This window comes from Tyto alba, unplaced genomic scaffold, assembly GCF_018691265.1.
Source record: "Tyto alba isolate M040663 unplaced genomic scaffold, T.alba_DEE_v4.0 Super-Scaffold_14, whole genome shotgun sequence".
NCBI lineage: Eukaryota > Metazoa > Chordata > Aves > Strigiformes > Tytonidae > Tyto > Tyto alba.
The window spans coordinates 51,681,151-51,705,617 of record NW_024881276.1 but is presented as its reverse complement, the minus strand read 5'-3'; the positions used below and the strand labels follow the sequence as shown (position 1 = coordinate 51,705,617).

Genomic DNA, 24,467 nt, shown 5'->3' with positions numbered 1-24,467 from the left:
ATTTAATTGTAGGCAGGAGGGAAATGGAAGGAATATGTGTGAAGACACGGCACTGAAGGAGAAAAGGACTGAAAATAAAAACGGCAGTAAGATTGCAAAGCAAATACCTCAGGAGTCCAAGTAAAATTTGCTCTGCTGGACTGTGAGTCAATATATCTTAGTGCATGGTAGTAAACAGCTTGAGCTGTGTCTCCCTTAATTTATGCATTATTACTGTTTATGTAAGCATACTTTGCCAAAGCTGTGGGACAGCCTCTCTCCCACTTTTCCTTGTCACCTGTTGCAGGGAAGCAGAAGCATTTCTTACTCCACACAACAGGCTGCAGTTCTGTCTCACATGTCAGAAAAGAAGAAACTTGAACCATACAGTAGAAAATATCAATCAACAGGGTGACATCTTCCTGCTGGGACAGCCTGAATTCCACCCACGGGATGCTTCCTATGAGCTAGCATAGGCCTTCAGATATACCTTGCCTGTACAGATGGGTAGCCTGAAGGACACAAGTCAAACTTACGCTGTCAGAATATGGCCAGGAGTGTTCTTCCCCACCTGGAGAATCAGCCTACACATCCTTTTTATTGCTTCAGGTGTCTTTTTACTGTACTGCGTTGCAGGTATTCCTTTCATGCCTGACCATCTGTGCCTCTGCCAAGAAAGCGGCCTGCTGCAGATTTGGTTGTGTCTCCAAGCTCTGATATGCAATATCTGAGGATATGCAGTCCGCACAGCCCTGTAGTCCAGGTCCTTGTGCTAATCACAGTCTCGTCTGCCCTGAATAAGGTAAAACTTGGGCACATAGGCACCCATGACCAGTTGGTCCCTTCACCCTTATTATTCATCATGAAGAGTCCTACATCAGGGTATTGCACTTAAACCTCACACCTACACCCACGTGAATGAAACTGGAGTTTTGTTACTACATCTGTATTGCTAAATAGGTTGGGGACAAGGAGCAAGGTTTAATGCTAGACCACTGATTCTCCGTAATGCTGAATTGACGGCAAGCTTTTTGGCATACTTCTGACAAAGGCCAACTAGCATCTCCGCAGAAGAACACCCAAGCTACCTAGCACACATCAAGGACTGTTTCCAATAATAAGTTAGATTTGGGTCTCTTCCTCCTGTGCACTCTTCCAACTCTATCCCAACAAGCTCTACAGCCTCAAAGCCTTCCTGATTGTCCTTCTGCCATGTCCCAAGGCATGCAACACATCATCCAGTTTCATATTATACAAACATCAGTTTTATGGGCCACGACAGAGCTTTCATGTTGTATCAGATATTTTGAAATTAAAAAAGACACAAAAATTACAACAAAGTATTACAGCCACAGTGCAGTCTGTACAGCCCTGAGGAGACCCACAGCACAAGCGCCATGTAGTATAGGTGTGACCAGTCTAGCCACTTGTGTCTCAGAGCCAGAAAACAGTCCCCAGCCCTGTTCTGTTTTGTGGTATAGACAAGCCCTATATGGCTTGCACACAGGGCTGGTGAGGAGGAATTGGGCACATTTTTACTTTGTGTGCCTTTGAGTGAGGGAGGGCCTCCCATAACCCTGATAAGGCAGATGAAATGACTTCGGTGAAAAGCAGCTAATGCAAGTTCTCCCTGGCTGTCATAAGCCAAAAAATGAACAAGCATTTTCTTCAGGGGGGACTTCCTTCTACCTCGACAGACCACGTTTCCTGAATACCACAGGAAGAGCAGAGACTACAGAAGTCAGGAGGAAGGGCAGCATGGGAAGAGTGGGCCATTTGTCCTCCCTCACACAGAGCCAGTTAGGCCACTGCAATCAGCTGTGCCAGTTTCTGACCACCATCAATATGTCAATTCTGCTTCTCAAAATCACAAACCTACTTTGGGTTTGTGTACACACCTCCCAGGCATGTAACTGTGGGCAATTCTCCATTGCTATTGACAGCTGGTGCACTCAACAGCAACACACAGGGAGTAGCCAACACATCTCCCTTCCCACCAGCCCCCTGCGGCAGTATCATATTGGACATTGCAGTAATGGAAAAGTTAAAGGAAACCTTGTTGAAAAAAGATGAGGAAGGATTGACTTTAGGTTTACACAGTGCCCAAGGTGGCAGTGGGATGGATTTCGGGGGGATGGAGTGCAGAAAGAGTGGTTGAAACTATTCTTCCACTGCTTCTTGTTGGCAGAACAGTGTGAGGCTATTGGCTTGGTGGTGGCATTTGAGCTTGCTTTTCCTTGTTGAGTTGGGAGACCCCCACCAAGTTTGGAGTGTCTGTACATGGAATATGAAGAGGATGATGATATTTCCTTTGCAAAATGGATGAGCAGCTTCTGGGGCCACAACTTGATCGATGAGAATGAGAAGGAGGGTAGAGGCCACAAGAAACGTCAGACACGACCCTTTAGTGAAAGGAGAGCCTCCCTTCCGGTAAGAGCTGTGTGTGGTTTTCTCTGTGTGTGCGCATGGTTTATGTATAAAGTTAAGTGCCACCCCAGGCACATGGCCCTAGAGATGTATGAGGATGAGTATGGTACACCTTGCCAAGTAAATTCTGTTCCTACCGGCACCTGCTAGTTGCTTTTTGAACTTAGCTGCCTGCTAGGGTCAGGCCTCCAGTGCCTTTGGAATACAAGAAAACTGGCAAACTCCAAGATCAGTGATGGTAGGACCAGAAATGTAAGGAGAAGGGTGGAATAACTGCCTAACTGTGTGTTACAATGTTGTTTTGTCTGCTCAGCATGACTTGGCAGAGATCAAAACATTTTGGCAACTGGTGTACATAAACACTGTCTTTAATGAGTCTGTTCTCATGTGTAAAACTCTATAACCCCATATGTGTTCATAGGGTTTGAACCTAATTCTGCAACTATACTGTCCCCAGGAAGTTACACATTTTACTCCCTGGGATTTAGCTGTTTGCAGGTGTAACTGCTAATTTAAGCTAGGGGATGCAGTCCTTCCTGATTTAAAACATCTGACTCTGAAAATAAGGATGCAACACATAACAAAGCTTATTGCACAGTGAAGTAAGATTTCAAGGTAGAAGGACGTTCATTGTTCTTAAACGAAGAAAATAATTGGAAAAGGGGCAGCGTTCACATGCAGAAGCAGGATTTTAAGGCAGTTCACAACTGTCTAACGGATTATCAAAATGAAGTTAAATTGCAAACAGCTGTTCACAGTCTGTTCTTTATTTGAAGATTGTTGCTTTTATTTCATCCCTAAAAATAATGTTTAGGTGGTCCAAACCTGCCTCTTTTTTTCCAACTACATCAACTGGCTTACCGAAGATACTATATTTCCTTACAAATAATTTTTCACTTATGTTCTTAGATCATTATGGCTACAACAAGGCAAATGCTATTATACTGGGGAGAAACAGCTAATATTTTCCAAACTTTTTTTTTCTTCTACCAAGCTGTATTTTATTTTCACCTTGCAAGTTCTCCACTGGAGCTGCCACGTTCTAAGCTGTGGGAATTTTCGTTTTCAAAAAACTTGGCTAAGAAAAAACAAACAGGTCAAAACCACCTCCCCCCCTCTTTGAATTCATGGACAGGCTGGGGAAGTAACCTTCATTCATTGGTTTTCAACTGATCAGCCACATCTGTTACTTACAGTTATATTTCACCTTGGTCACAGATTGCAAGACTGACTCTGAGCTAGAGCTTTGCTGGTGGATTCCATCAGAATGCCTGAAAACAGAATGCTTATTAATGTTTTGGGGTTTTTTTAAAATTATTTTTACTGTATTTTAATTTTGTCCTTCAGATATCTACGCATATGTGATTTCTTTAAGCCTGAAGTGAAAACATGTACTTTAAACCATCTTCCATTCAGCAAGCTGCTGAACACATTTTTATGTGTATTTGTGTGTTATGAATGGTTTCATATGTTTCATTTGAAGCATATTCTTATATTCAGTTTGTTCAAAAGCTATTTAAATGCTTAGCCAATAGCTATTAAAATACTTTGCTATAGTTGCATCCCTGAATCCATACCTAGAACTTGGATTAAGTTAGCTAACAGAAAGAGAAGACCCTGACTTTTGACATTACTGTTCAAAGAACTAAAGTTATCCTGTACACTTAATTATGTCTGGCATTTACATTAATGATCCACAGAAATTTGTATTGCTCCAGAAGTATTATACAAGAGATATAAATTTCAACTGCTTTATTTCTCAGTGCCAGAAATTGACTGGAAGAATGAGAAGAGAAGATTTGTTTGGGGATTTTATGATTCAGGGATAAATTCTGAGATTAAACTTTTGTATTTGGAAATCTCTGACTAGCTGCTAGTAAAGAGCACTAAAACATGTTGTCTTAAACCAAATCTAGATGTTAAACAAATGGACACTAAAAATTCCTTAGAAATACCTCCAAAACAAGCACCTCCTTGTTGAGAGCAACAACTTGCTATTGCACCTGGATGTGTTTTTTTTACATTTACTACAAATTATGACTACTGTAAGATTCATTATTACAAATTATAACTACTGTAAGATTCAAAACACTTATCAGTGAAATATTGTCTTCATTTTATCAGAACAGTGCTATTAACCAGGAGGAATAATAACTGAGACTAGACTGCATCTCTTCTATAAGTTAATACTTCCACAGCAGCTCACAGTGTACCCTTTCTTTCGTCTCAGCATTGCAAATGGAGATAACTGTTGTCTGGGTGAAAATCAAGTCAGCAGGTTCTGACTGACACAGCTGTTGGCAAAAGTTCCTTGTGCAGATACAATGGTACTGCCAAAACAGCACTGCCAGCACACTGTGTCTCGTACCCAGCGCTGGTATAGGGTGCATCAGCAATACTGCAGTCCTGCCCACGTGAACTGCATCTGCACCAGGAGCGTTTTGGTGTTGCATAGCAAAATGCTAGCAGTATAGCACAAAAGATGGTTTTGAATAACAATGGAAATCGCTTTCAGCTCCAAATTGGTATGTTTGTCTTTCCAGTTTTTCTTGTGCTTTAGAAAGACATTCAAGCCACTGCTCTCACCTCAAACACAATGGTAAAGTCCTGTGGCATCCTATCATGGTAGAGCCCCCCAGAAATATGGGTAAGGCTTTGTAGAATAACTCCCAAACTAACAACAATTTTCATTATTTTTTTCCCCTATATCTGAGTATACCTCACAAACATTACTGAGATGAGCTTCACAAAATGCTTTTGCTATTGTCATTCCCATTTTTCAGAGGGGAACACAAAATTATATTCATCCTTCACTGGGTCACTGGCAAGACAGGCTAAAACTTGCAACTCTACTCCCCTGAAAAGCATTAGAGTTTTACATGTTACTGTGGGCCAACACTGAATTTGAAAACTGCCTGAGGTCAGCTAAGTCATCTGTTTCCATTTCCTTTAGTTAGCTTGTTCCCCTGGCACACTTTAGACACATTAACTGTGATACCCTTTTTAAAGTCTCCAGCTACTATTTTCCTGACACATTCTAGTTATCCTCCATCGTTTTGGTTCAGAACAGTTTCTTACCTCCCAGACACTTTGTTGTGGGGAAAAGATAGGAGGCAAAGGAGCAGTGATAAGAGTTTTACAACCCTATAAATACATCCATTTTCAAGTAGACATTGCTGCTCACAGAAGAAAATCTGATAAGAAACAGCTGAGAGTGGGAGCAGAACAACTGACTGCTGTTGAAGTCACTAACATTTCATTTAAAGCAAAGTCAGGCTGAACATCTACCACAATATTGTTACTAGAGATCATTTGGAGCCTAGGCCAAAACATTTTTGAGGAATATATGCTTGGCTATAAGCTTCTTGGAAGGAGAGGAAGCTGTAGGAGAGCATCTGAATGTCAGATGTTCCAAAATATCCCTAAAATACTGGGTTATTGTGTAAACTGCAGCAAACAATGAACACTCATGCTCACACACTGAAGATTAATTTTCTTACTGACAGCTGTGCAAGCCCTCAGACCAAGGCCAAAAGATGGAATCAATTATCTTGTCTCCAACAGAAATTGAGAAAGAGAATAGGCAAATTATGTTGACATCAATTTTGTGAAGGTTTTTTTTTGCGTGTACTTTTTGTGTGTTTTAGATGAGCAATTAGCAAAAGAGTAGCTGTTGTGTAAATAGATACACTGAGCATGACTAGCCTTTACACAAAGGCTCAAGCAGGAAAAGGGAGTACTCAGGGGAGTGAGAAACAACCCCTGAGAACATGCTCGGTGCTGCTGGCTTTCCCAGCACTGGCAAAAAATCCCCATTTTGTTATAGGGGAGCATTTATCATTCTTCCTTCCCATGCCTCTTCCCTTGTTTCACCGCCTCCACACTTCTCCAGTTTAAGAACTACTGAAGGTCAGATCCCAGGAGCCAGAGGCCCCGGGGAGTTCGCTGAAGAGGCACTAGATGTAGGCAGGAGGCAGCTGCTGGGGCAAGGACGGGAGCAGGTACGGAGCTGTGCTCAGAGACCTTTGGCAAGGGACGGCAGCGGCAGTGGGTGGACAGGAGTGCGCAGATACAGAGGCAATCTCTGCTGCCAGCGGCTGCTGAGACTTCAGGAGCAGAAGCATAAATTAAAGCAGTCTTCAGCCCTTCTTATTTACAGTGTTACCAAGCAATCAGTTTGGCACCAAACATGTATTAAATGCATGTATTAAGTCTAAGAAACGGGAAGAAAGCCACATGGATTTTATCTAAAGTCAGTGCCAGATCTGCTTCATCACTGAGCTTCATTTTATGACTCTCGGTTCTCCACAGAGTCAATGTTAAATAAAAGAAGACTAATGTAATGTGCTAGTTATAAGCCGTGAAATGTTCATGCTTGAGCAGTTGTGTTAAGGCTCTTGTCCTCTATAAGGCTGTGTCCATAAGATAGCAACATGCTGACATGCACGAGCATGCTGTTCTCCTAGCTACGGTGGTATGTATCATGCAAAGCCACTGTGAGAGGTGACACAGTCATGGTAATATGATAGCACAGATATGCATGTGTAGCTTTACTCTCAGTCCACTGAGGTAGATATGCATTTCAGGGGAAGGCCTGTCCCTTGTCTGGACAGTTGCTGCCATGTCAGTATGTGAACTGCAGTCTTCTTACTAGGGGCTTAACTGTAATTCTATCTGTGAAGGGAAATTAAAAAACAATGTCCTAGTAAAATAAAGTATTTACAAGCATTGCAAAACAGGATTGTTAGAATACCATCCCTTATTTCAGCTGTCCTCCTGGTTTTTTGCCCAAACCCTCTAAGAAAAAAATACCAGTGATTTTTAGTGTGAGACAATTTTTATTTCCAGGAAGCAAGATATGTTGGTGCCATTAAAATGACACAGAAGACATTTAACTTGTTGAGCTTGACATGGCATGTGTACTCTTATCCCTTAGGCAGTATATGATTGCTTTGATGCTTTTTAAAATAACAATACAATATGACCTTACAGAAATTACAGCTGTATTGATTGGTTTGAAACTAAAGCAAAAATAGTATGCCAGAAATCATTACCACTGCTCTCAGTGGCAGTCCATGATATTAGTTACTGAACTAAGCTTGTGTCTGGAAAATAAATTGAACCAGTACTGTACGATCTGAAAACCCTTCAGTAGTAGGTGCTTTGGTCAGGTGTAAGATTTATTAGTTTTAGCACCTCTCATCAAGCCTGTCTAATATGATGTAGTCACAACCATATGAATACACAGCCTCACTATTCAGAGAAAGACTGCATAGGTATCTGTTGTGGTGATACATTTATAATAGCACCTGCGCCAGAGCAAATGGAAATGTATACAGGAGGTGTTTCCCTTGCAATCCAAGATTTGTAGATTCATGTGGCCACTATGCCAAGTTGGTTTAGCTCTCCACTGTTGATTGTTAAAAAAACAAAACAAACACAGCCAACCCACCCCCAACAAACACTACTCTGAGTATAGGGTTTTCTCCTGGATTTTTTTATAAAGCATTTTGGGATCCATGGGATAGACCTTCAGTTGTTACAAACAACCACAGCTCCTCTGAAGCCCGCAGAACTTCTCAGGGTTACTCAGTAGCTGAAGGCTTAGCACCAGGCCTATACAAAATATACATTCAAACATATATGCAGCACCTGCCTGCCCGGAGTGCCCTAACCTGACACCTGCAGGGGGTCTCATTTTTGATACCTCCCATCTCTCTCTTACAATTTTCACTACCTGCATCTTAACAGTGGTCAGCTATTCACCCTGAAAACCATCATCAGCTGGCAGGGTTTAGGACATGGCTCTAAATAGTGGCATTCTCACCCATCTCTTCTACAGGTCTGTTTCTAAAACCACCAATACATGACTCCACAGGACACAGCAGTTCTGTATCAGTTTAATCTTCTTTACAGGCAATCAATTAAACACAGCTGATGTAGATCAATAGCTTTTATCTGCAGGTCAGGCCCGGGAAAATTGAACCACATGGAAACTAAACAACTATCTACTCCCTCCTCATTTTAGCCCTACAAGTGTAATTGTAGGAAACCTGTTTCTTACCATTTCTCCGGTAGGGATGTGTCTGTCAGTGCCCTGAAAGTGCTCCCTCATCAGTTCAGGACAAACGTGCTCAAGAAACAAGCATAAAATTCAGACCTGGACGATACAGCATCTTGTTTGCATGTAGGCCATGCTGAAAATTTGACACAACTGGGCTGGAAATGGTCACTGTCACACTCAGGTGAACTCCAACATCTGATAAGACCTGAAGCACCTGTGGGTTAAACCCTGTATCTGGTTCATCTGGCCACAAGAGGCTGGGTCTTTGCTTTTTGAGAGTCCTGCCTAGAACATGCCACCAGATGGGAGGCCTGAGTTTTTGAGGTTGTGAAGGGCCCCAATTTCTTTTAGTGTCAGTGAGCATTAAGATGACTCAGCACCCGTTACATTTGAAATGCTCATTTGGGTGCCAAAACCTAGATACTCAAAAACAGGAATAAAAACAATTTCTGCTGCTGCCTCTGGAAAACAAACTCTTGACAGTGTGATTCTCCTACACTTAAAAGGAAAGATACAGGAGTCTGGGCAAGGTCCTTCATTTACACCGTTGTTTGGGGAGCACTCTGTGGCAGATAGAATCTGACCTGTGTGCTCTGCTTTAATATTCAGTACTCAACAGAGATCTCTTGTTTTTCAGGCCAGGCTTTCCTCCCTCCGTACAACGCGACTTCATGCTTCAACCAAAGGCTCATCTTCAGGCCATCTCAAGGGCTCCAAGGAATTTCAAGAAGACCAAGATGTCAAATGCCACTGCCACAGGAAGGCAAACAGAACACCTTCAGCAGACAGCCCAGAAACAAGATCAAACTCCATCCGGGAGTTTGCAGAGTCCTTTGAAAAGCACTTGCATCTCAAAAGCAAACGCTCAGTTTCTTTGGTAGGTAACAACCAACTTAAGATCACTTCAGAAGAAAAAAAATGAACCCAACAACAAGCAGACCAGCTTTATCCCTGGTATAATTGCTGTGGCTTTGTTAGGGGAAGAGCAGAAGTAAACTTTAATTAGAATTTCTCAAATTATATGGTCCTTACAGTAGTGCAAGCAAGGTTAAAGTCGTAGTATCATTAATATGAGAATTCTTGATATAGTGTTACCATCTAGACTTATTAAAACATTTATATCTTCAAAATGAGACACCACACTGGTTCAGAGGTTTCTACAGCTGTGCCAACAGAATGTGACAATATAAAACCACGTTTACATTACTTTTGCCATAAGACCCAGCTCTCTTTCTCACTGCTGCTGCCCTGGTTTAACCATACACGGTGCTGTCTGTAAGACTGCCAGACATGGTGGTGTATGAGAGGGTTCTCTTTTACCCCTTGAGACTCCAACCATCTGCTTTCTTCAGTGTCAACACACAGCTGCAGCAGCAGTCATTGCTTTAAGTGGCTGAGCATATTTTCACTGTAAGGGCATGCAGCCAGCAGGGGATTCTCCCCCCATTTAATCCTTTTCTTCTTCCCATCATTTTGTCCTGAGGCATGAGCATTTTATGAATGGTTTGTGTTGATGAAGTAGCCAATAACAACCTTGTGTTTATGGCACTTCAACACATTTCTATTATTATGATACATAATATCTGGTGTATCATACAATGGAAGGAAGGGTAATAAACTCCAGTGCACTTTTCGGTATTGGAAGAACACTATCAAATTCAGTCAACCTATTGAAAAAGCTGTGCTTGAATAATACTTGACATTGGCACCAAATAATAACAGAAGGAAGTATCTTTTTTTTTTTTTTTTTTCAGTTTGTTGACGCTGACAGGTTGTATGGAGAAATAATTTTCAGCTCTCCTTGCAGATCATCTGTGCAGCAACAAGAGAAAAAAAATCTCTTTTCAATAACCAGCATCATTACATGGTCAGTCCCACAATTATATTCCTTGTGTGCCCAGTCCTCTAAGAATATGCAGAATTATGGTGATGACAACTCTGTTATGCCATTGTTAAGATTTTAAGTGCATTCTCTAATCTTCTTTTTCCCCTTTAGGAACTACTCAATTTATTTCATTTGGAACTTCATATTGCCTTATGTGCCAAGCCTCACCAGTGGTTGTCTGGGTTATCATTTATCATTTCTCAAAAGTGCCTACCCCTAGAAAGTTTGTGAGTGTGTAAAGATTGTATGATAGGTATAGTGAGCATAATGCACTAAATACAGCTTTAGTTCCAGTTAAAACATGGATTCTGGTACCCTTCTGTAATCTACAGTGAGGTGTGCTGGGCTGTATTTTAATCTATATATGTAGACCAAATTGTTGTCATTCCCTCGGTCACCACTGAAGTCTGGGAGATGTGAAGGATCTGAGAATCTCAAAGAAACAAGCAATAGGTGTTAGAGACCTGAAAGGAACTTTGGGAGTGGGCTTAAACTTGTATATCCAAATGGAGTGGTTTTTTGCTTTCAGAGCTCTGTGGGTGCAATTCAAACCATCATTACGGCACAAGTTAAAAGAAAAGTGGGGGAAAGTTAATCCTATTTCATCTCCTTCCCTGCATTTTGCTTTTGTTTTATAAACGTGGCTTTGAGGATACTTTATGATCTTCAGCACTTGTTTTCAGTGAGATCTTTGAAGCTAGCACTGAAGAGCCTTCGGGCATATAAAGATGGAGCATGTGAAAGGACGGAAATATGGAGTCTGGGCTGAATTCTCAGAGTCCCTCCCTTTTTCCCTCCTCTCCCCCTCAAGTCCTGCAGGCAGGTGACCCTTCTACCATACACAGAGTATAATCCAAAACATGTTGCCTCTTGATGAGTTTTAGGGTGACTGGCTGGGGCCTTGAATTTAAGCCTGTCATGTTAAAGCGGATCTTGCTGAGGTAGGTGACTGGAATATTTTATTATACATTACTAGCAAAATAAAATAACGAGGTTTTTTGTTTGTGTGGGAGCTGCTTTTAATTCCCTGCTGCTTTTTTCTTGCCTTTTAGCAACCTGAAGGTATGAAGGAGAGAAGAGAAAGATTGCATTTGAGAAAAAGCAAGGCTCACAAGAGAATGGGAGAGAAATCGGAGCCAAGAAGAGAGCAGGAAGAAGATGAAGGTTCGGAAGTTGTACCTGCAAAACACAATGAACAGTTGCCATCCCAAGCAAACATTGAGAAAGGATACTTATACACAGCCAGCTAGAATGTGTTGAGTGATGAATTTTAATGAATAACAAATTTTAACAATCCCCCTGAAGAGCAGAGGGAGCATTTTTGTTTTGTTATGACTAGAAGAGGCCTAGAATAAACCCTAACCTGTAAAATAAAAGTTAAATTCCACTGCATCATTGACACCATGTTACTACCTTCCTGTCTTTACTTTTTCTGTTAAAAATGTGACCCTTGTCATAGGAGTGTATCTGTAGCAAGACCCGAGTTAGCAATTAACTACCATGAGAGGCTTTCAGGAAAATTTAGCATTGCGGCAGGACAGTGGTGGCTGTGTTCATTTAAGACGAGAGCATGTAATTACAGAGCCATACAAGAGTCATCCAAAGCCTTATGTTTCTGTTTTAATTTAAAATAGGCTTATTGGTAGGTTTGGGAAGGAAAAAGTACACATAAGCAGCCACCTGATTCCTGGTCCTGACATTCACTTAGATTTGTCTTGGAAGCAGGTATCTTTTTTGTTTTGACAGTCTCCCAACTCCAAATTTATGGAAGTAATCAAAGAGAAGCCCACATGGCCTCTTCTACACTTTCCTGATGGCTTACTTCTCTCTGCTCTCCCTATCACTGTGCAATACAACTCTTGTTTCTCTGGCATCCCCTAGCCCCTCTCGGATGTCCTCAGTCCCATTTCCCCAGTCACACAAATAGTCCTTTCTCCCAACTGTAACCTCATAATCCTGCTTCTTTTGTGGCCTTCCTCCTTCCCATTTACTACTTCATAGCCCTGCCTCGTAGGTACCAACCTCTTCTGCTACATCTCTCGTTTTGCCTCATCAAAATTTGAGACTTGCTGAAACCTCTCCAGTAAAAACAGAGGTGTTCTACCTCTCATAATATCTTAAAAGGGTTGCCACACATTCAGGGTGAAACATAGCAACCCTTTTTCCCTTTTTCCCTTTTCTAGAACTAGGGCTGAACCAAGGGAATGGGAACTGGCTCTGTCTATAGTAAACAGGACTTAGGAAAAACTGTTTCCTCTGGCTGAAGATCTCCTGAAGTCAGACATAAATCTCACCAACTATAAGTAAGATTTTCTTCTATGCAGACGAAATCTACCTCCACATGCTCATAAACACATACACACCCACACAACACCTCCACACCTCCTTCTTCAACACGTAAGTCTTCCCTGGAGAGAATAACCCTGCCCTCTTTGGGAATAATTTCCCCAGGCCTAGCATAGAGAAAGCCTGCTTTGGATAATACAATTAGAGAAGAGTGAAGACTAATGAAGTAAGGATCAGAAGTCAAAGTCTGCTGGGTATTCTTCCTGTGATTTTCTGTAATTAACATAGATCATATTATTTTACTTTAGAGCCTTAATTTTGAATGTTCAACCTTTTAAAAGCTTAGGGCATCCTTAAAACTTTGTAACACATCTCCATTAAAGGATTGGTTTTCTTTTTAAATAGGGATTTGGGGATATCTAAGAAAAAAATTGAACCCTTGCTGATGCTTGTAAATTGCTTCTTGCCTGGTAACATATATTATAAACTAATAAATATGACTGAAAAATATTGTTCTTATGTATAGTTCCTTTCCTCCCCAATCCACACTGAATTTTCATGAAGTTCTGTCAGCCAAAACTCCCATGTAGATGGCTTTCCTTTTATGGCCTTAATTTGAAGATTGCATTACAGTAGATGTGGACAGAAAGGAACATGGCCAGCCATGCCTGAGTTCCTCAGATAAAACCTCTTACATATGGCTTTTCACGTAGCAGCCTGCACTCACATCTTGTGAGAGCTGAATGCTGTGGCTGCACCAGCTTTGCCTGGATTTCAGAGCATCAGCCTCTTCACCGTGTTTTCCAGCCAGGTTAATTCAACAGGCCCAGCAGTATCACAGCAGAATTTGCAAAAATCTTGTCTTCGTGAGACTAACATGCTGGTTGTACACCACGCATGATGAAAAGAAAACATCAAGAAGAGCTGAAATAGAAACCACGTGTCTGCCTGGCTCGGACTTGCTGTTTACCATCCCCACAAAAGAACAGGCAAGCCCCACTGCCACTGAGGCAGCCGAGCAGCTCTGCCTGCAGACAGCTCCCGTGCTTGTCACTAAACCCCATCTCTCAGATGGGAGAGTTTGCAAGTGTTTATGTCCTTTCTGAACAGGCCTGTCAGCCCTGTTGTGTGACTCTGGAAATTGAAGCTTTCAAATAATGTCCTCAACACTGCCATCCTTAAATCACTAAAAAATGTTTACTCAGAAGTGTTTTCTCTTGATTTGTATCATGCCTGATCGGACCAACAGCCCTTTCCAGTTTAGTCCAACATAGTCTGATACAATAATATTACTTAGAAAGACTGAAACTTGCATTAGAGAATGAATCATGAATCATAAATCATAGAATGGTTTGGGTTGGAAGAGGCCTTAAAGATCAGCTAGTTCCAATCCCCCTGCCATGGGCAGGAACACCTTCCACTCTCCACATAAATTAACAATTATTACATATCGAATCAGGTGTTTGGGAAGGATGGTGATCATCCAAAGAGGAATCGGATTGCAATGGCATGGCTGATATTTATGGCATGGCTGATATTTCTGTTTCCACAGAAAGTGTTATTGGGATAGACAAGCAGTCAGAAAGACTCCAGACGATTTTAATTTTCACAGTGGGTCACTAGTTTGTTGTGACTGACATAAAAAATAGTCGCTGCCTTAGGGTTCCCATCCCCAATTCCCAGAGCAGCTGGGCCGGCTGTGGGTGTCTTCTGCACACACACCAGTTCCTAGGCAAACACTGTTTGCTCTTTCTACTCTTTCCAAGAGCTGTATGGCTACAAGTTGCATCAGAGTCCAAACGTTGGACACGAAGGAGGTCAGTTAGGGTGAAGCAAAGAGGAAGGGACCAAAAAGTATCTTTTCCAAAATGCTCATTAACAGGTCATGTTGAAAACCTGAAACAGTTTTACAACAGAGGGGAACCAGCGGGCTGCAGAAGTAGGCTGGCGCTCCCACTGCCGGCTGGCTGTTGAAAGCTGATGTGACTCGGAGGCCTGTGAAGGACGTGTCAGACTTGCCGTGGCTCACGGGTGGGAGGCCACGCTCTGGTAAAACACTCGTCTCAGTGGATCCTTCCCAGCACTTCAGGTTAATTAGAAAGTGCTCCCGTGGGAAGTTAGGGCATGGGTGCATTTCAAGCGTTTCAGGAGAAAGGTCCAGTTATGCCCCAGTGTTTTCTGAGAGCGCTAAGAAGAGAACATGAAGTGTGGTTACCTGATCTTTTAGCTGGGCATTCCAAAAGCAAAATATTTATGTTTTCATGCTTCTGAGGTATTGTTTAATTGCAGCATGGTTTTGAGGATGGATTAGATTTTGGGTACTTGCTAACATATCACATATTTGTATATAAAATGCCAGACCCCACAAAGGCAAAATGAAGCAATAGCTATATTTATGTTTATGCTTGCAACAATCCTTTCTAGGAAAAAAAAAAAGGGAAATATTTAAATGCATAAATTAATAAAACACAACCATGGTGTATAACTTAATAAGAATATAATACCCATCTTAAAAGAAACCTAATATTATATATGAAAAAATGAAAATGTTCATCTGTGCGTTTTTGTTCTTTAGCACAAAAGAAGGCATTTGGTTAAACACAGCCCTGGCTCTGAGTGCATTCATTGTACATATGAATAGTATAAAATCACATAGAGATATAATCAAACCTGATAATCAAAATTATTCACAGAGAAATGAATCATAATCATGGGACTGTGAGTTTATACAGACATCTGCCAAAACCACTGAAAACAAACAGGTCCTGAAATGTGTCCAGAACAATAGTGCAGCCAAAATCTAGTCATTCAACGAGAGAAGTGAATATCAAAATCCAACCAACTTCATAGATAATGACCTGCCTGCGGTTGTTGTGCCAGAGATTTAGGTAACTGTGTATGAACAAATGCTAAAATAAACCCATTCATCATAGAAAACATTGCTTGTAGGGTGTTGATTTTCATTTGCTCTGTTATTTTAGATTGGATTTACAGATGATAGTTCTCTTATTAGGAGGAGCTTATTCACCCAGGCTCTACTCTACTTTGGAAAAAGATCATTTTTCTCAGCTGTGTTTTGTCTCTGAGGCCAGACAGAAAATATGAGAAAAAAGTGAGAAAATGAGCAACAAACACTAATATTCTGTCATATTTGATGTGTTACTGTCCTTCTTATACATTTGTCAAAATGCTTCAGTTCATGCAACTTCTAAACTGATTAATAGAGTAGTTGCTGTATTGAGAAGACACACCAAAACTTGTGACAGTTATATATGGATTTTCAGCAAAAAGCTGATGGAGTCCTGTACAGAGACTCCTCAGACTGGGAGTTAGGCCTATTCCTGATACTAAAATAACAAAAAGGAACTCTCTTTTTGCTCCAAAGCTTGAACAGAAGGATTCATGGACACTGTTCTCCTGGACTTCTCTGCAACCATATCCTATTATATGAGTTGGATGTTAGTTTTGGCCCTTTGAAAAGCAACCCTTCCTGGACCTTTTTGGGTCCTGGATCTCAGCTGATATTCTGCTCTTCCTATACGCACAAAATACATCTTAAATGTCTTGCATAAACATTTTAAATTTAGTGGGTCTACTCTGTGAAGACTCCTATACAGAGAATTTTGGCTGTCATAAAGCAGAGATATTGATTTTAGATTAACCTTCCCACAGCTAGCAGAAGTTTATGCCTGGGAGAGAGGAACGGTTAGGCCATTCCTTTGTGCTGACAGTCCCAGCAGCAATAAAAGGTCCTCAGGGAGAACAAAGTCACTTTGGGTGGCTCTCACCTGTGTAGGAGTGGAAATCACAGGTTAGCCCAGAATTTGAGATGCAAAAAAATTTTCATTAACTACTTCTCCATTGTGCCAAGTTCCACCTACCCACAGCTGGAGATGACACTACTCCAAACAACAAACTTTCCATTCCCTTAATGCCTTTTGCATGGAACAAATGTAGTCCCACAGTAGCATGATCCATGTCTCAACTATAGGGTCAAGGAGCAGCAACCATAATGTTCATCACTCATTCAGGGTACTCATTACAATTTGATTACCTAATCAAAAGCAATTCTGAGTTAAGGTTGTTTAAGACTGAGAAAAATTTCCTTTCACTTGAAGGAGGAAGATTTGGATCCATGTTTTATTTGTCATGATGACTTGGGGACTGACAGCAGCAGCACAGAACTTCACTGCATGCACAGCTTTCACAAAGAGGTGTCATGACAAACTTCCAGAGCCTTATTTTATGTTACTTGCCATGTAGAGATTAGAGGAAGGGGTTTATATATAAAAATTTCCAGACCTTGACTAAACCTTGAATGCTGATGACTGAAAGAGATACACCTGTGTGTTGAAGCTGCTCCAGTAATCCTACATTACCAGATGCTACATAGAAGGTGGGAGAATCCTCAGTATCATCATCATGTTTTGTACCAGGGTTGTTAAATTCTTAAGGGAATATATCAGCTACACCTCTTGAAATTCCTGGGAAATAACAGGAATTCCTGCATTAAAATCCTGTTTGTTAGCACTCTTTTCCATTTGCTTTTAACAGTGTATTCAAAAGTGGCTGCTAAAGAAACCAACCTGTCCAACATGTCATGTTCAGGTGCTTCTGTAAAGTCAGTGTCAGACTCTTGTCATCCTTGATGAAGTTGTCAAGAAGAGAGGGTCCTTTGGGACTTCAGAGGGGAAATATTCAAAGCTTAATTTCAGTTACAAAAGAAGAAAGAAAACAAAACTTTACTCAGTAGATTAATGCATTAGAAGTTTACTGTAAGTGTTGTAGCTTTTTAAACAGTTCGGACACAAACTTTGAAGACAAGAACTAACTCCTAACTTCTGCTTGTGTGTGTCATAGAAACATGCTGGTGTTTAGGGAAGAGGTCAAAATATTTTTACAATTCTATGGACAGTGTAAATAAAGATTACACATTTGCTACAAAATACATTGTTTACAAGTTATTTCACTTATCGTAATTAAATGGCTGGATAACATATATAGCCATTTTCCAGCAGAGGGAGTCTGTTGATATGGAGTGAGAACATGTGCTGTAGTACACTGCAAGCACAAGTTTGAGATTAAAACTAATTACAGTGCCCGTAGGAGACAACAGCAAAAAAACCCCATAACCAAGAACACAGGATCATATGGTCAAATTTTGCCCTGTGTTGTTCATCTATGACTTCTGTTGATATGAAGGCAATCAATATATACAACCCATGGAAGAGTTTTGTCTGGTATGAGGGACCGCAGTATTTACCCCGTGGTCAGCAGAAGACCTTGATCTACCTCTGGAGATCCTATATTGCTGAATCACTAGCAGGCAGCTCCTCACTGCAGGTGCTTCCCAAACTGTCCTCCTCCTCTGCCTTCCATTTCCAGGATGCAGCCCGCACTCCCCTCCTTTAACCGGTCGGGGGCTGCTGGTGCACCCCTGGGTGCCCCCACCCACACGCACACTGAACACCCAGCAACTCCTGCAGAGGCACGGGGGTCCCCCCGGCTGCAGCTTTCCCCGGGTCAGTGGGTGACCAATGTCAGAGACCACTCGCCCATCTCCTGCCCCAGGGAGCTGCTCCTCCCGTACATCAGCCAAGATTCTCTTCACCTTTGTGGCAGCCCTGGGGTTCAGCAGCTTCTACCCCGCACACAGAAGCCAAGGTGGGTTGTCTGCCCACGTTTCTCTGAAACCTTCCTCAGATACTTGCCTACAGCTGGTGAACTGCTCCTCTAGGCCAAAATGTCCCTGTCATCACTAAGGGATCTGCTGCTCCCAGTGCTCGATCCTGCTTTCAGTATTTTCAATGTCAAATACAAGAAAGCTTTTGGGAACCTCCCCCCTAATCCTTACTATAGGGATTTCTTGCCCCAGATTTATTCTGACAGAATAATTATATGTGATGCCAGAAGTTTCTCGGTGAGAAAAAGCAATAGCATTTTTTTCTTAGAAGCAGCACATGCTATTATATAAATGTAAACGTAGAAAGATTAATCAAAGCCTTTGCTTTTGGCAACATTTTTTTTTAAAAAAAAGGAACATTTTCATTCCAGAGTGTGTAAATTACATTTAGCAGGTCTATGCATGTTTCCATGAATAGTTTTGTGGCTCTTCTTTACTTGTCATGTGTGCAGATTGACTTTTCAAACCCAGATCTCACACTGCCTTAATTAGCAAAAAAATCTCCATTCCTTCTCTTCTCCTATGTCACCAAAAAAAAACCCCCAAGACATCACAAGTACCTTTCATATGTAATATAGCTGAAAATAAGCTGTATTTTAAAATACATTTCAAACATGTCTGTCCATCAAATGCAACCTCTGCTCTACAACAGTCCAAGTGAAGTGAGCCGAGTGGCACATCCACTTGCATCTCAGCTGGTCCAGTTCTGAGTCTGACTGATGTGGGGAGGTTTGTGTCCCTTTGCTGGGCTGCGAACCGCGACGGCGAAGGGCAGGGACACGTCCCTGTCAGGCAGCTTTGCTCTGAGGGTACGTCTGGCAGCGGCACAGAAATAAAAGGCTGGGGAGCAGTAGGAGTCTTAAACCACACAGCTTGTTTGCACAATTAATGTGAGTTACAGTCCTTGGTCTCTCGCTATTATTCCAAGGAAATCTGGAGACATAAAGCCATACTGAACTTGATTCTATGACTACATATGAATATACTAATTGCAGGGGGATTACTCACAATCATGAAATGAAGCACAAATGGACATGTTGGCAGGATCTGTTCCTACATACTCTCAAATGAAGAAATACATTTGCTCAGAAACAAAAAGGAGGTAAACCAACTGAATTTCTTAAAACAATCTAAGTCATGAGAATGCCAAAACAAAGCTGATAGCAGAACAGCTATAGTAGATTTTTTTTTTTCCTTTCTTTTTCAATTGAAAGAGGATGTTCTGACTGGGAACTTCAGCAGGCGACCCAGGATCAGAAATCATCCTCTTTCGCTTTTACATCAATCACCAGCTTACTAAGTTTCTTGGTCATTTCTTTTTTATTGTGCCTGTTCACCAAGTTACCAAATAACATTATATATATATATATATATATATACACATTTATTTATATATATACATATATATATATATATATATAAATTTTGTCTGTATACTGACATGTGCTCACAATTAGATGTTTATACCTTTACATCTCCTGGGAGAAGTGTGCTGTACTGTAGGTTTCTGCCCACCACTCCCTCTGCCTGACCACAAACTATCATTTTCAAGATGTCCCTGGGCTTCTCTGCTTTTCCTCAACTTTCTTGCTCAGAAACAGCCTTCTCCCTGTCACTCTGCTTCCCTACCATGGCCTTCTCCTCCAAAGCTGCTTAGCTGACTGCCTGTGATCCCATGACATATAACATTGCCCTGTGAGTTCAGGCGTGCCTGTGTTTTTAAGGCATCTGTGCCAATATATACTAACTCGTGGACCGATGGAAGTTTCAATGCTGTGGGAAACCTGGTAGAGAAGTGGGACTGGGTGGCAGTCAATGCTGTGGAAGTGGCCCTGGCTACCCTGGCAGCACCAGCTGGGCTCCCGGATTAAAGTAGAAGGGAGGAAAAGCCGAATGAGTTAGCGCTGAAATGCCGCTACAGCTGTGACCTGGTGGCTGGTTTGGGAGCAGGGCTGGCTTGGGAGCAGGGCTGGTTTGGGAGCAGGGCTGGCTTGGGAGCAGGGCTGGCTTGGGAGCAGGGCTGGTTTGGGAGCAGGGCTGGTTTGGGAGCAGGGCTGGCTTGGGAGCAGGGCTGGCAAGGCCAGGGATGAGGAGCTCAGGCTGGTCTTTTTCACTGGACTGTCTGAGCATGGTGTCCCTGGGGAGGAGTGTGATGGAGAGAGCCCAGAGCCACCTCTGGGAGGGAGCTGGGTGGTGAGAAGTGTTTTGGGTTGGTGGCAAGGACCTGGCATGGGGGTGCTGTAAATTCAGATGCTTTGGGAAGACAAAGATTTGCTAAGCAACAGCCAAACCGGAGACCAAAGGATCCAGTTCCTGGTGAGACAGGATGCGTGGTCATGCCTGCAAGGAGCTGGTTGGGAGGACGGTGACCGAGGGGAAAGCATTTGTGTCCAGGGAATATTGCACCTGGGCACAGAGACTTTCGTGATGCTTGGATGGGCTCCTTCCTTATTACCTCTCTTTCTCTTTCACCTGTGTGATAAATGTGTATATGGGGAGGAGCTTTTTTGCACCAGAGCTTTCCTGGCCCTGGTATCCCATGGGATGAAGCCCGGTAGCACACCAACTGTGTGCCCCTGCTCTGTACGGCGAGCAGGAGAACATCACCTGCTGTGCTTCAGGAGAGCTGAGGGAAAAGGGTTTCAGGAGGCAGTGCCCATGCAGCAGCACTGGCTTTTCTGCCTCCCTGTCCCTCCACACTCACATCCCACAGCTGTGCTCCGGCTCTCACTTTTCCTCTTCCCCTGAAAAAGCATTTTCCCCTCTTTCTCCCTAGGCTGGGCTACAGATGGTGCTTTTTATATCTCTGCTCAGCTGGCCAGTTTTCCTGTCCTGTTCTTTCTGCCTCGTGTCTCCGTCCAGAGGGTTTTTCACCCTGATGTCCTCCCCTGGCTAGCCCTCTCTCCTGACTCACCCGAGGTACGTGCTGAACACAGCAAGTGAGTCAGAGAGAGACAGAGAGAACAAAAATTCACAAAACAGTGAGGAAGACAAAATTGCATCATAAAAAAAGTTGAAAGAACACCACTAGGTTCACAAAGTTAAACTTTCAAAAGCTGGACAAATCCAAACCCTCCTGCCTTTGGAAGCGTAGTTCAGCCCCCTCTTCCCTTCCCCCACACAACGTGTATTATGTGACATGATTTAATCGTTTGACTGCATACTATTTTTCCCACAGGACTAGCGCCTCGTTTAGTGTAAACGCAGGACAGTGTCTGGGAACGAAGCTGGTCTCTGCATTTCCTGGACTAAGTGTGTGACTAGGAGCCCCATTTATCACCGCACAACCCAGAGAGTGTGCTGAATTCAGAGCTGCCAGCTTCTTTATGAGGTTTTCTGGGGTCGATTTCCTGCAACCTCTGAATGTTTTGCAAACATGATTATCATCGCAGTGTGCATTAAAGGTGAGGAGATACTATTTCCAGGGAACTGAGAATTTTTTATTATGATTTGCTACACCTTTTTGCATACTCCACTGGCCCTGACATTTGTTCAGAACACTTTATGTTTTAACTAACTGCTCCAGCAGACTTCATTTGCTGTTGTGACTGCTTGGTGCTTCCATAAATCTATAACCTAGATGTGTCCTACCAGGTGCCCCCAAATAAGAAACCATCAGTCAAACATAGGCATGCAGGTAACTCACCTAGAAATGACCAAGGAACCCGATGAAGGCAGGGAGTTTCTAGTTCTTGCAGCTGCCATTTCCTCAGATGGCAGATTATCCCTTGTTTTCCCACAGCCCTCTGCTTTATATTTCCATGTCCCAACTTCTTCAAGAACTGATAAACTAGGATTTGGCTTGGTATTCGACCCTGAGTGACTACACCAGACAAGCTCTCCACTGCCTGACACTATGGAGAAGTTACGCTGTAGCAGACATTGTTCGACTAACCTGGTGCTGACCATCCTCCACTGAAAAAATGCCAGGTTAGTGCACATCATTTTCCCCAGCGTGAATAATCTCTCAGTTTCTAATTCAAAATTTGCTTCATAAACTGAAGTGTAGTAAAAAGAAATGTCACTCCACATTTCAAACTTCTGTGGTGGCATTTGCAGCCTTAAAAATCATCTTTGCTCTCATTCAGCTGATACATGACAAGGAAAGAATAAGTAAAGATTCCTAATCTGCAATGTGAAGACAGGGATCATCATTATTATACGTCTTTGTACCGTAGAAAACCTTACCAGCGCAGCGCTCAGTGTCAAGGCATATATGCCTTTCAAGCACTGATACTCCAAGAAGAAAAATATTCAGGCTTTGCAAACTACTTCCTCCTAATGCTTCTACTTTTCCCAGATGTCTCTGTTCTGAATCATCATTATACAGAAATGGAGAAGTCTGGGGAGAAAATTCTTACCATTAATAAGCTTGGCATTTCTGACTTTATTGCATTGGACTCCCCATGCCAAATTGCTAGGTTAGTTCAAAACACTCTAATCGACTTACAGCATAGCCAATTGGTTCAGGTATTGCCCCTGAAATCATTGCTGTTCCTCTCTTAATGCAGGGAAGAGTAGGACGAGCTCTTTTGTCTATTTTCCTATGGGTTTGCATGTTCTTCTAGTTGAAAGACTTCCATAAGGGAGGGGATACATTTTTATATGCCAGGAGTCAGCTTGACAAATTGCTGATTAATGATCAGCAAGGATACAAACTTAAAAAAAAAAAAAGTTTCTTGAAAGTTTCTTACACAGGCTACTTGTAAAAAAATGAAAAGCACTTCAAATAACAACATCATAATTAATAATTATAAATATTAATAATTTTTTAAACACCATGTGCAATGTAACCATATTTTTTACTGATGGCAGAATTAGGCCTAGAAGCATTTTTAAACTTTACAGATGTAAACCCATACCTTCTAAATCCATCCGAGAGAAAATATCCCTACTAGCACTCCAAAAATCAGACTGTTGAAAGATGGATCTTTGTATTCAAATTCACTTTTTATTTATTTTGCTTGTTACAAGTTGTATTGAAAACAGAATGTCAATGTTTGCTTTTCCTCAAGGCATAGCCAATGCATGTATTTGCTCTTTGTTCAACTGTTGCATAAACTTTTCAAAGCCAGGATTATTTGTTTAACTTTCTGGGCACTCTGGAGATCAATTATTTCATCTGTGTCAGCTACATTTATATGCTACCCTTCATCAGCTGTAAATTGGATCTGGTGCTACAGAGATACCTACAAACAGCACATCTTGGACTTGAAGTGTCCAAGGGAGCAGATAGACATCTCACTTCATTTTTCGCACAGACACATGTCCTGAGGGTCCATGGTTAGCTTCAGCCCCTCCCTGGCTGTGCAGGGCCACAGTCTTGCACGTCTCCACTCTATAACCGTGCTAGAGGCCAGGCAGCCTCCTCAGGAGGCAGGTTGGTACGAATGCAGCAAGTCAAGGTAAGAGCAGCAAAGGCCTGTGCTGGGTTTGAGTGGGTGGCGGGGTTTTTGGTAGTGGGGGAGGAGGCTACAGCGGTGGCCCCCTGTGAGAAGCTTCTGGAAAGCTCCTCGGCTTCAAGTCAGAGCTGCCTCTGCACTAAGGCCGAGCCCATCAGCAACGGTGGCTGCACCTCTGTGATAATGTGTTTAAGAAAAGGAACCTGAGAGGGGGCTGGGATTTTTGAGGAGGGGCTAAGGACACCAATGCAAACACCGAGGTCAGTGGAAGGAAGGAGGAGGAAGGCGGGGAAGGTGCACTAGGGCAGAGACCCCTGTTTCCCATGGTGAGACGGCAGGGATGTCCCCATGCTGCTGCCCACGGAGGTCCACGGTGGAGCAGAGGCCTGTGGAGGAGCCCACACCAGGACAGGTGTCTGTGCTTAAAGGAGACTGGGACTCTGAGGGGAGAAGCAGCCCCCCGCTGTTGTAGTTTGGCACTGGGAGGACTGGAACATGCGTGGGGGACCCACGCCAGATCAGCATGGGAATGGCTGCATCCCGTGGGAGGACTCGGTCTAGAGAAGGTTCATGGAGTACTGTCTCCATTGAGAGGGGAGCCACATGGAGCAGGAGAAAGAATGTGAAGAGTCCCCCCCACTTTGAGAAGGTAGGAACGCCAGACTGACTGTAAGCCCCATCCCTTGCACAGCTGGGGGGAGGGGGTAGAGAGATTGGGAACACGTACGGTCAATTAATTTC

The 24,467-nt window shown here is 42.5% G+C and overlaps 1 protein-coding gene across 1 annotated transcript; it reads left to right on the top strand.

Moving 5' to 3' along the window:
- The first annotated feature begins 2,101 nt into the window (after positions 1–2,101).
- Positions 2,102–13,131, top strand: LNP1 (leukemia NUP98 fusion partner 1). Its single transcript, XM_009966180.3, has 3 exons — positions 2,102–2,409; positions 9,108–9,347; positions 11,408–13,131. The coding sequence occupies exons 1-3, from the start codon at positions 2,260–2,262 to the stop codon at positions 11,603–11,605; spliced, it is 588 nt and encodes a 195-aa protein (XP_009964482.2). The 5' UTR covers positions 2,102–2,259; the 3' UTR covers positions 11,606–13,131.
- Positions 13,132–24,467: the final 11,336 nt, after the last annotated feature.

Excerpts from the sequence above, each read along its gene's own strand:
- LNP1 (XM_009966180.3), top strand. The coding sequence starts at position 2,260 with ATGGAATATGAAGAGGATGATGATATTTCCTTTGCAAAATGGATGAGC. Across the intron at positions 2,410-9,107 it reads AAAGGAGAGCCTCCCTTCCG|GCCAGGCTTTCCTCCCTCCG; the intron begins GTAAGAGCTGTG and ends CTTGTTTTTCAG. Across the intron at positions 9,348-11,407 it reads GCAAACGCTCAGTTTCTTTG|CAACCTGAAGGTATGAAGGA; the intron begins GTAGGTAACAAC and ends CTTGCCTTTTAG.